Source organism: Xiphophorus couchianus, chromosome 6 (assembly GCF_001444195.1).
Source record: "Xiphophorus couchianus chromosome 6, X_couchianus-1.0, whole genome shotgun sequence".
In the NCBI taxonomy this organism is placed as follows: Eukaryota; Metazoa; Chordata; class Actinopteri; order Cyprinodontiformes; family Poeciliidae; genus Xiphophorus; species Xiphophorus couchianus.
Window position 1 is genome coordinate 9,387,620 of NC_040233.1, and position 13,213 is coordinate 9,400,832.

The 13,213-nt window shown below is 35.7% G+C and overlaps 1 protein-coding gene across 6 annotated transcripts in view; it reads right to left on the reverse strand.

Moving 5' to 3' along the window:
* The window catches only part of astn1 (astrotactin 1), a 348,102-nt gene that overhangs the window by 273,374 nt on the left and 61,515 nt on the right, over positions 1–13,213 (reverse strand). For all 6 annotated transcript variants that reach the window (XM_028020864.1, XM_028020863.1, XM_028020862.1 and 3 more), the window contains exon 2: positions 11,737–11,918. In XM_028020864.1, coding sequence (XP_027876665.1) covers positions 11,737–11,918 — 182 coding nt within the window. The remainder of the gene's footprint in view (positions 1–11,736; positions 11,919–13,213) is intronic.

The window sequence follows — 13,213 nt, forward strand, 5'->3', positions numbered from 1 at the left end:
CCATACATCCATCCATCGTCTGTACACCCTTGTCCCTACTGGGGTCAGAAGGGGTGCTGGTCCAGCTGGTCCAGAAACGTTTCAGGCGAGAGGCAGGGTACATCTGATTTTTACTTTTGCAAAATTTACCAACTGTAAATTTCTTGTGTCTAAGCAAATAAGCAGTATGTCAAAAGTGCATATATTTTACAAACAATAATACTACTTGCTATTAATTTGGTGTTAAGAGATGAGCGGGTTTTTTTCTAGTAACGAACTATCACGACGTATAAATCAGATTTTTACATTTGCGTTGAATGGCAGCATTTAGGCTAACGTTAGCATTTGGCTAATTTTAGCTTATACACTAATTTTAACATACTGAATTGAATAATTCCATGTTGCTCAACATGCTTGTAACTCTCCACATGCTATTTAGTACATTGTAGCTTACTTTAGCATTGAAGCTAATTTTTAGCATCAGAATGCTGTGTTCTAACCAACGGGCCCAATTTGGAAGGCCCCGTTTAAATTTCTTCAGATATTTTCTAGTATTATTATATAATTAACAACACTGTAAAAAAAAAAAACAAAAAAAAACAAGGAAAAGTTGGCAGAACTCAAAATTCTAAGGCAACAAACTTCAGGGCATTTTTAAGTTTAGAACATCAACTTAACTATTTCAGTTTTTCTTTTGAGTCTGCCAAGCTTTGATTCCTACATTTTTGTAACTCGATCAAAATGTATTTGTTAGAGAGTTTTTGGTATTATCATTTTATTTTCTTACTCTAGTTCACATTAAGTCTATAGATCTTTGTGATTTTCTGTTTAAAGTGTTCTCTTCTTTAAATGACCTGGAGGTCACTACTGTCTGTTCAACTTTACGGGAAATAGATAACACTGAGTTTCTCAGACTTTAAACCCTTTTGCAAGAACACCCCCTAATTTAGTAACCACCTGTGAGCAGTCGTATTTTGTTTTCTTGACAGTATTGACCGAGATTTGAACCGGGCTCAGACCTTTGATCAGATATCACATCTGGACCTGGGTTGTTAGATGTTTGGGTTAGAAGCTTTACGACCTCTGTTGTTTTTCCTGACTGCCCCCTTGCCTGTCCTTCTTAGACAATAAAAACAGGAGCCGTTGTAAGGGAGCCCAGAATGCTTTGTGGATTCCTCGGAGAAAAGGTTCTTAGAGCCTTCTCCCAAGAGTTCTCAAAGCCTTCTCCTTTTGCAAAAGCTACACATGAAATTCATATACGTTGTCTGTGGTTCTTTCTTTTATTTAGGTTCGAAAGGAAAATACCTATCAGTATTGACTTAAAATTTTAGGCTGTAAGAATTTTGAATCCCGAGTTTTCTAATCCACTTGAATGGACCAGTAACGTACAATTTTGCTGCACTAATGAAATTACATAATGATAATTGTCATGACATCATTAAAATAATCTTGATAATTACCTTCCATTAGTAAAATGTTTTCTAAAAGAAGACTTTAAAGCCAGAGAAATACTTTCATTAGCATATTGATGGCAGATATTTCTAATACGCAAGTTTTAGGATTTTTCAAAGTTCAGAGGTGAACATATCAATAGCTATTAAGCTAAGGTTTACCATTAAGCACGTCCACCACGTTATTCCTCCCCGAGTAAACTAGAATAGAAATTCCAAATGTCAAGTACCTCAAAAGGTTCTCAATCAAATAAACCTCAGTGATAAATGCAATTCAAAACCATCAACCCGCATTAGCACCCTTGAGCAGAGGCGGAAAATACAGGCAATACGGAAAAAAAAACAGTTTAATGTCAACATTAGTTGAAATCAAAGTGGGGACTAAGTGGACTGTGTTCTCTTATACTGCCAATAAAACTAAACCACACATCAAGGCATGCCTGCGCTCCAACCCCATAATCCACTTACTAGCGGAAGGGGATGATGTTGTAATGGCTCCTTATGACTTGCACTGCTGTCATGTAAGTCCAGATTGGAGAAGGCAAGAAATGGCCTTCCTCAATCTGACAGAGCAGACATTGTTTTAGAGCTGAGCTATCAATCTGTCACTTAGTTTGTGGATGTTAGGCATTGAAAATCAGGAAGACAGAAACATCTTCACTATCCATCAGCTATAAGAGAGCAAGAGGAAGGTTGTCTCTCAGAATACATCAAACCAGGCTGATTAAGTTTCATATCAGCCTGGTAGAAGGCTGATATGAAATACTGAATTCCTGATTTGGTATTACTGTGATTAATTTCAAGGGTGACGTCTACGTTTTTTTGTAAGTGTGCCATCAATAAATTAGATTTTTTTAATGTTCTGGTGATTTTTGACATTGAACAAACGTAAAAGTCAAAAGTCTATTTCACACACTTTCCACAAGGTTTCCTGCACTGGAAATAAGAATTAATGAGAGGACTGGCTTACACCATTTGATTCAATTTGGTGCATTTGATTGAAGCTAATACAGCATAAAACCAGACTCTTTGTGGTGATGAGATATTAATGTGAACTGTGTTATGGTTGCACATGTCACTGTGAAAACTGAAAATGGTTGAAAGACATTTACAGATCACGTAATATATTTAAATATATTTAATAAGATTAGGATTCCTATAAACAAATAGGGGCATGCTTTAGCTTGCAGAGTAAGGGCACAATACTTAAAGATCTTTAACAGGTCTAATGAGAAGTAAAGCAGCGGGAATGGGGACTGAAGTAGCGAAGTAAGTTGGAGGAGCAGAAAACAGAAGGTTTAAATTCTGTTTTCTTAAATTCACTTTCTTGAGGGTGATCAAGAAAGTGGTGTGAAAATTAGGAACAGAGAGCAGGTGGTGAGTAGTAACCTTTGAAGAATATAAACCACAGGAGGTAGTTCCGGCTCATATAAAAGGGACAAAAGTTCAAAAGAGAAGAGTCCATGTAGATCTAATTGCTATACTTAAATGAGTGTCATTCTTTGGCCTAGTCCACCGAACTAGTGGTATTTTGATACCTGGTTATACCAATTTCACCCATGAAAATTACTTTGTTCACACTTAAAATGAATATGCAAATTAAACTCATCAAAACTCACTTGGATGTCCCCACAAAATGTTTAAAGAAACAACAAATTCAGTTCCATGAGTCTTTTAAAAGCTGATATAGTATATAAATTAGAAATATGTAACTAAATTACATGTGATAATACTTTTAGAATGGAACATGTTAATGACGCATCATGTTACTTTTAAACAGGAGGTGAGACGACACCAAAGAGGGGAGCAGCAACTGTAAATGCACAAGTAACAGAGATTCTGACAGGAAATCAAAGAGACTCCCCGGTCAGTAATGCCTGCCAATGAGAGGTTGCGTTTTTTAAAACATCCATCACAGGTTTGGCTTTTAACTCATCAAATCACCACATCAGGATGCAGATTTTAGCAATTGACTCTCCACATTGTCAACGGAAAGATTTTAGCTGCATTCATTGCTAATGCGTTTAGTTGACTTCAGAAACACAGTTACAGAGAGAGAGAGTGCAAAATTTTAGAAGACCATGCATTGCCAATATTGTTGGCATATATTGCGATGACAAAAATCAGTTACATTTAATTCCCGATTTGTAGCCAAAAATGGGGTATTTTCCTGGAATGAGTGAAGCTGCTCCATATATCAGATGAATGGGAAAAAAAACGCTCTGCAAGCAGTGCAAAGAAAATATAATGCAAGTAGTTTATCTTGCTCTAAGGATCAATTTGCTTACAAACCAAATGTGTATTAATATATAATGAAAAGTAGAATATCAGTTATAGTTATTCGTGTGAAATAAAACTGATAATTACACTCGCCAAATAAGGGAAAAATGGGCAGAATCACAAACATTTAGATTAGTGAAGTAACAGTAATGGTCTGGTATTAGTCACTCTGCCATTAAGCTGTCTGTCCTCCTGGTACATTAGAACTGAGTAATTATGCAGGAATGAATAAAACAGTTGCAGAATATTCTTGTTGCCTTTAGACAAAACTGTTTGGTAACAAAGCTGTCGAACTAAATAAACGACCTTTTTTCCTTCATTTACATGCTGCACTAATGCAGCATGTAAATGAAGGAAACATTCCTGCTGTCATTTTGATGTTTGCTATTATCCACTGTAACGTCGGCTAAAACTATAAATGATAATACAATCATGAACAATAGAATAGCACAGTGGTGTGCTAATTAGACCGATGCCTTACAGCACGATCTCTCATTCAACTTTTGCTTCATATTTCTAGATTTCCATATGACAATTCTTTATTTTTCATTGTATGCTTTTATTTCACTTCCTAATTATACTTTCTTCACAAGTCACAGTATCACATAAACACACACTAGTCTGAGTGCATTTACGTTCTGAATGTGATATTGCTACAAACATTTAAAGCTTCAACTACTAACTTACAGAACAAATCAAAAACTAATTTTTATACTTGTCCACGGGTGACTAATGCATTTGGTTGATGAGTCAGCAATACATGATGTTTGCACAAATACTACTAAAAGTTAGAAACATACGTTAGAATGCCAGGACATTAATAGCACCTGAACTCTGTAAAACTATATGATGTATGGTTTTACATACCTCATATACAGTAGTTGATGTATGTGGTTGTTATTAACATTTACAACCACAGTGATTGCGGAATTGTGAAAAGACAGGAAGTCTCGTTCCCTGAAAAAGATGGTGCCCAAAATAATAAGATGGGATGTTTTTCTCCTCACTAGCTGAAAAACAATGAGTTAAATATACACAAACAACTAATTTTAACCATACATGTAGCTTCTTCAATTCACTAATAATATTTGAGTATTAAAAAAACCTATTTCTAATTTTCTTTCCATCAATCCATTGTCTTTGGCTTATCTAAGACTGAATCGGAGGGTCAACAGACCTGGAGCACCTTATATTGTGCTTACTGTAATTTTATCTGTTTTTGGTATTTCTATTTTTGCTGCTGTAACACGTGAATGTTTCTGATGTGGGTTTAATAAAGTACGTCAATCAAGCAAGTCAAGCAAGTCAATTTCATCCACACCAGACAACGACGGTGGGGAGATTTTTAATGCTGAGGGTCCAATAATACGACTACAAAATCTAGAGTTTCGTTCTCCGAGACCAAGTAAATAGAATAAGAATAAATCAAGAGAGCCTTCCTCTGCAAGCAAGATAAAAACATTCTTTTGTCAAACCCTGGTTCCCTGAATTCTGAGCTATTTCTGAAAAAGCAAGTTGTGAAGTTTGTGATGAATTTGCCTCCGAGCAACAAGTTTGCATTCAATTCCTGATTTTAATCTGTGAAAAGTTTGTAACTTTAACACAGATGTGCTTCTAGTGCTGGTAAACAAATGTGTTTATGTCACTGAAGAACTCCATGAATGTCTTATTTAACCCCATTAACATTTATTGATTAAATGCAATTGGCTCTTGAGATTTGACCTTTTGTTCCTCAGAGGTGAGAGTAACCACAGTGAGACAGCAGCTTCAATATTAGAAAACATCAAGAGGACAACACTGCTAATTCTCAATAGTTAGGCTTGAAGGGGGTTCTATATATGAAATTAAATTGGTTATAAAAATCAAGAACTGATTTTCCTTTTAGGAGAAAACAAGTCTGGCATCTTTTACATTTTAATAATATTCATGAACAGCCCAGGCAGCATATAACAATCCAGCTCCTACGCAAATGTGGTTCATTATAATCTTGCTGGTTGTTTTTTTTTAAGACCACGGGTGAAATCTCAGCTCAGAGCGGAAATGAACTGATGTTGATGTCACTTTGTGTCAGACTAACTTTTCCTCTGAGTTGTGGCGCTTTGTGTTTCTCTGGCTGATAGTTTGCTCTTGTTTAATTTGTGCAATGCGACTGTAAATAGCAAGGAAATGAAAAATGGCTCTGTTGTGTCAACAATGAACTCAGATAACAAAGCTGATATAAGAGACTCACAAAGAAAAGAAATATTCCAAATGCTGACATTTCAGGGATATTTTTAAATTTAAAGTGATGTTAAAACTACATCATGCAATGTTGTTAATGTAAACAAGTTAGCAGCAGATTATTTTACAAAAGATGATGTAAACATGGATATTTCAAAATCTACATTTTCACTCTTTTCAGTTTATTGTAAATCAACTAGTAGCTCATTAACCTGCTAACTATTGTAATTAACTTTAAAAGTATATAGTCAAACAAAACAGCTTTTTTTTTTACAAGTAACTCATACAGTAGATGGTAATTTATCAATTAAATAAAAGTATCAATGACAATATAATTGAATGCTGTCTTTTTCTATATTATTTGTTTATCTTCCTCAAAAAAAAAAACATGTCTACTCCAAAGATTTAGAAGGACTACATACAAAACCAGTGGACAGAGTCTTCCTTACATCTCAATGGGAAGCTGGTTTGTTTCACTCTGCAGACCACTCATCAGATGCTACTGCTTTACAAGTGGGAAGGGCTACATTGATTGAAGGTTTACACAATCAATGCGATCAATGCAGGGTTTAGAAAGGTTGCAAAGTCAAGATCCTAAGATCTAAGTAGTGTCACAATAACTATTTTCTCTTACAAAATGTGGGTGAACCAACTTAAAGAACCAACATATTTTAGAGTTGTAAATTGTTCTCTTAAGTTTTCTTTTGAAGTGATGTCAGCTTCAGTGATGTTTTTTTTTTTTTTACATATTTAAAGGATAGAGAAAAATAATATACATATCAACATATATGGTAAAGATCAGTTATCAGACATAAGAGCAATATCGATATCAGATATCGATACTGGCCCAAATTTTGATTAATACTAATGTATCACATGGGTCGAAAGACAATGTTGTAGGATTATGTACTTAAACATAAAACCGATTCACAATAGTGAGTGCATTTGTTTGGAGATATATAGTGACTTTAGTAAAATATTACTTACAAAAATGATATCCAGTCATGCTCTTAGAAATATTATTAGTACAAGCTAACAAAAACTCAGATAAAGCAAGTAATATAGTTTTTGTTTCTCTAAAAGACTGTATGACTTTGATTTCTTTTGTAAATCTGCTATCCTGGTATTACCAGGGTTTTTGCTGGAAAAAAAACCCCACAAAGTAAAGTCTTCCTGTTTCTTTTGTATCCACAAGGAAAACTAGAGTACAGAACTAAAGTGTAAGCTGATCATCTTTGAAAACTCTGTCACAGAAAATCGGAGTAATTACTTAACTGATGTATGTAAGGTGTCACAAGGCAAGTTGCACATTTCAGCAATTAGAAGAATCAAAGTGCTTTACACGATGCATGTAATCCATCTGCTCCCAGGTCATTTAATAGACATCTAGAAGTAGAAAACTTGAGCTACATTATATGCATCTTCAGTTGGAGCTGATTCTACAAACCAAAGCTTGTTTGGTTTTCATCATATCTTTCAAACTGAATATCAAGATAGAATACAGGAATCATGTGCATTAATACATTGCAGGTCTACCAGGAAAAAAAATGACAAGAGAAAATCTCCCACATGTTTATTGGACTTGCTATTGTAGCCACAAATATCACTTAAATGTATCTATTTTTTGATTCATAGTGTAGATGCAGCTTTTGACCATAAACGAACATTTAAAAAGAACAGCAGCAACAGGTACTCCATTCCTTCATCTAGTAAGTTTTCGCACTTAGATAACTACATTTCAGCTCGTCTTTCACTATGTTGCTGCCACAAAACAACATGATTTTATGGCCTCCAAGGAAAAAAAACAATAAAGCTAAAACAGAGTCGGGGGGGCTGGAAGGACACGTCAAATCTAGCCTGAAGCTTAAAAATATTAGGCAATCATATAATGTAATTGACTCGGTTTGAATGCCTCCATACTTTATGTGCTGATTGGATTGATCCATTGAGACCCTGCAGCAAAACAGCAGCTGATTAAAATTTGTAAATTAAAAAGGGAGAAATGTGCACAGCAGAGATACAATGCAGTTTATGAGTCTCAGTAGATAAACCAATCATGCTGCAGAAGAACAGTTTTTTCGGGGGGGGGTTGTGGTCTCAGTATGAAAAAGTTTTAGGTTCTATTTTTTAAATGTACGATTCCTGCAGAGTTTGAGTTAAAGTACACCGTGTGTTTGAACTGTCTCTGTCTCACCTGGTGTTGGTACAGACATACACAAGGTTAGTCATCTATTATTGATGACCGGCTGCAGCTGGTGGAGGACACTGTGGTCACCTTGTTGATGCGACTCTGAGTGGAGAAGTTTTGAACCATGTAAACATCTCAAAGAGGACTCATCCGCAGGAATGCACTGCAGCTTCATTAATTCAAATTAACTAAATGATTATTAACCTAATTCACTGAGTAATATTACAAATTGTCCAAAGTAGTCAATTAGAAATGTTTTTCTGGCCTCAGAACTAGACTTCTGTGTAGTCCATTGAACCTAATCTCACCCTCCCTTCCAAATTTGGCCGGTGACAAGGCTGGCTTGCCTCAGAGTCTTAAAATCCTGGGCATCTGATTCAAGCGATATTTACGAATAGTGTTATGACAGCCAGGATGCCAGATCAGACAGATTGTACAGACCCACTGTATTCCCATTCAAGATCTAGAGATAGTCTCCATGCTTTTAATACTTCATCAGTAAGTTTGGAAGTACTCAGTGATTTACTGATTGACTGATCCAAGAATGTCGAAATGATGAATAATGTACTGCAATTTTGATAAGGGTTTAAAATATTTTCATGATGATTTTTCTAGTTTGGACATTTTATTCATTTCGACACCTTTGAATATTATACATCAGCCAAAAGAAGTAACTTCAATGTGTCACTTTGGGTTCTGCCAGTCTATGTAAGAGCTTAGCTGAGTTTTTTCCCCCCTGTTTTAATTTTCTTTTTTCTTTTTGGTACAGTGCTACTAAAAATGCTCAGAGAGACCACATTTCTGTGTTCTGGATCCTGCAAGGTTGTCCAAAATTCAGTAAGTCTGAAGATGTAAAAACAGAGAGCAACATGTTTTTCATTTTATTTCTTTTTTATTTAAACATATGTTAAATTATACCACAATAGTGGGCCTTATTCTTGGAAATGATGCACCCATATACAGTGAGAAAGTCTAATATCTAGAGGGCTCGTACAGACAGCAATGTGGAAAAAAAAAAAAAAAGAGATGACATGAAGTTCAAGAGATCATGACCTAAGCAAATACCCCTCAGCATCAACAATCACAGAGTAGAGAGTCAATAGAAGTAAATTTATTAGAGTATAGAAATTTTATTAATCTAACTGGTCCAAAAACACTACTGTGATCATAAATGGGCACTTTGTGAAGAATTTGAAGCAGACAACCTGACAGAGAACAGTGAAGGGACGTGAAAATGTAATTGGAATACCCCGACCCTCTTTTCAGGATCTGTGTCCGCTGCTGAAGAAACGAGACCAGAATATTTTCAAAGTCTCTGGACACCCTCTAGTAAACGTTTTGAACTTCTGCCATCAGAAGAACAGTAGTTTCATATAATCAAAAGAGAACTTACTTTCATTTCCATAAGCTGTCAAAATTATAAACTGATAAGATTTGTTTTTTTCTTTCCCATTTTTATGATTTATTCGATATTGCAAGTTGGTTTATAGAGAAAAGACTAACAGATTGACAGAATGATTGATTTGATGAAAATCAACCTGCTTTAGTTACTGTACTGCAGCACAAAGACGTTTTATATAGCGAGAAATTATATGGCTGACATTTTGATGATCTGTCAGTTTGCTTTCCTGAACAAAGGCCCAATTTTATGTTGTGGCAAAGGCATAAAATGGGAAATGTCAGTCCAAAAGCACTGGTTTTGGTTCAAATAGTGACTTGTGACGCATAGTGATAAAAAAGAAAATACGGTAATCACTTTCCTGGGATGTCTGCACAACAGACTTCCCAGGACCTTTTTCCATATCCACAAGACGCCAAACTAGTGACATGGCTTTAGGATTTATAGGTCAAAGCCTCCAGCTGGGCAGCAGGCTGCAGCGCAGTCTGAGCGGCCCAGTGGTAGCACAGCTTCCATCTGTCCTTACAGTCTGCTTGTATGTCTTTGCATGCTAATCTTTCCCTTATTACACCTTCATCGAAGCACCTTTCTGGAGCCGCCGTCCCCCACAGTGCTTTAGGGGTGACGAATTAGCAGGTAAGGAACCACAAAGACGCCGACTCGAGGGTGATGGGATGTGAAATACAGATGGAGCAGAGAGCAAAGAATGTGACAGCAAATGTGACTACAGCAAAGTCAATGAGATAAGAAGCACTGTGCCTCCTATTTCCACTAAGAAATGTTTTCACTGTCCTTTCTCGTATGTCCAGAAGATGGGCGTTTCTTAGTGCATGTAGAGCATTTAGAGGACAAGACAAGGCCAGTTATTTGTCATTACATCTGAAATTAAATCTAGTTGGAATTAAATTAGGTCTGAAGGTGTTGAAGCGTACCTCCCTGCTTCTGTTAGCAGATGTAGCCGCTGGCAAAAATCTTCCAAAGCTGACTAATCATTTGTGTATGCAGATATTATAAGCTTTCAATGTCTGAAAATATATATCATCCATCACAGCATGATTGTAATGTCTTTGGGCAAGAAAAGGGCACTGAGAGTAGGTGTGGCATATCTTAGATCTAATAAATATACATTTCCTCGGGGTAAGAGGGGGGAAACGGAGAGTTCTAAGGATTCATTTCCTACTCTGCCAAGAGAGCTGATAAGGTCTGATACGGTGGGCGCATGCAAAAATCTACACTCAGCTACTGGATTTTAGTACTTCATAAATTCATGTCCCTCTATAATAATCCCATGTTTCCCTTACATCAAAAAGGTAAAGTTTACGTCAATTTCAGTTGTGAAAACTGCCCTTATTTGTCTCCATTTCTGCCTCACAATACTCTGCAGTTCCCTACAGAATGTTGCAGACACTCATCAGAGGAATAAAGTCATTTTATTTGACAATCTTTTAAAACCTAAAATCATATGAAGGCTAGAATTTATTATTAATGTTGAACATACACAGTTTCAGAATAACTGAAACAAGCTCAAATATATACATGTTCAATAAAATTTGGTAAAATATCTTTCATCAGATACAATATTTTTCGACACATCAAAAACTGTGGCGGCATAATTAAAGCAACATATCTGACCCCTCTTCCTACCCAAAACGGAGTTAATATTTGTTTTGGATTTGTTTTGTTTTGGTAATATTTGTTTTGTCAACCCTGACAAGACCGGCCTTAAAACAGTTTCAATTATTTTTCTTTAGGGTTCATGTGTGAGCCAATTCAAACGTTTTTTTACAACATGACTGACAAATAACAACATACTGATGACTGAAAATTAAATTGTTCAATTGCAAAGGCTAAAAAATAATCTGAGTTAATTACATGTATTTGATTTGTTTTAAAAAAGAATAAATATGATGACAAATAGGCATTTTAAAAAGAAAATGTGCATATTGAGATTTCTGAACAATAGGACAAAGTAAACAATGGCATACAGAAATGTTTTACAAATTTCTGGGCTTCCTAAAAGTGTTTGTTATTCAGGACCCAACATCTTTGTAGTTTTGCAGTTTTATATACTTGAAGTACTGTACAGTACATATGTCTGTTCCTGGTCAGATCAACCTAAAGTCTCATTTTGCATAGTAAAAACATAAAATTCCAACTTAGATGTCTAATAAAATTCTCATTATCATACTCTTGTGAGCTTCCTGAATAAAAATGTTTACCATCACAGAGATGTGGAGTATGCGCAGCTCTTCTTTCGTGGAATCGTTGGCCGGGTCTTCAGTTGGTTCGGGTAGGTTGACGCTGCCGTCCTGATGGTGGATGTGGAAAAGAAGTGTGCCATTTTCCAGCCACTGCTGCCGCCAGCGCACCAGAGGGATGTCCTCTGAGTTCCCAGAGATCTCTAACAATTACAAAACACAAGACGCAACAGATGAGAAACTGTCTGTTGTTGCAATGGTAACTGATCTGCACCAAAACAACAACAAAAATTATTTAAAAATCAATGTTAATAGTTTTTTTAAGCAAAACAAAATCTGGATTTTTTCTAAGTATATTACAGCTCAAAATTCAGAAATGTACAATAATGACTAAGCTTAGACATTAGAACAAGTCCATAAAAGTGTTAAAATAAAGTACTGACAGGATAAAGAGAAATTATTAAAGTTGATAGGTAGCAGTCAATCTGACCATTTTAAGTATCCAAAGAAATTGTGATAGGAATAATTCTAACTACATTGCAGTTCCTCATACATGCAGATAACGCTGCCCAGAAATGATCAATATGACCAAATTAAAACTGATGCCAGATGGATCTTTCCCAGTTTAGACTGTTTCAGGATTTGGTCTGGAAGTAAAACCACTCTCTCAGGTATAAAAAAAAAAGAACTAAGGTTAAATCTCACAGACAAAAATGATTAAATGGAGAGTTTATGGAAGCAGTGGAGCATGAGAAACACAGTGCTTCAGTCAAACCTCGATTCCCCAGACAATACCCTCCACCTCTAGTTTGTTATATTAGTGATGTATGCCAAAAACCCCACACAGATTGAATAAAGTAGAAACATTAAGAATGCATGACTGAGTTTTTTGGATGTTTCTTTGTTTTGTACATCACACTAAACTCATGAAGGATACTTGAAGGCGTGCACCAAAAGACCAAAGACTGAAATCCAACTGATACTTCCCAGCACTGAGGCTGAGCATACTGCATGTTCAACTAGTTTTGTGCATATTTGAGAATTTGGGGAGGTCAACCACAACAGGTAGTACACTGTTCATCTGGTGTGAATGGGACATTCATCATTTGCAGAAAAAGTTATTCTGCAGACATTTTTAAATCAATAGAGCCCATGAAATTTAGGATCAGATTTTAATTATGAGTGATCAAAGGATGCAACACCATCTTTACAAAACTACTAAACTGAAAAAAACAAGAAATAGGCAGAAAAATACATTATAAGGTGAATAAATAAGTGGACAAACAAAGCTAAAAACTGTACACTTTTATTTGAAGTGACTATCCGTTAAATATTTGGCATCAGTGAACATTAGTGAACACAGACTTTTAGTTTTATTATTGTTGGCTAAATCTAATATTTTCACAACAAAGATCTTAACTCAAGTTAACTTTAATGCTATTACATCATTTATTTTAGACAGTGTGAATATTTGTACTGCTGACAACTTACTATGGAA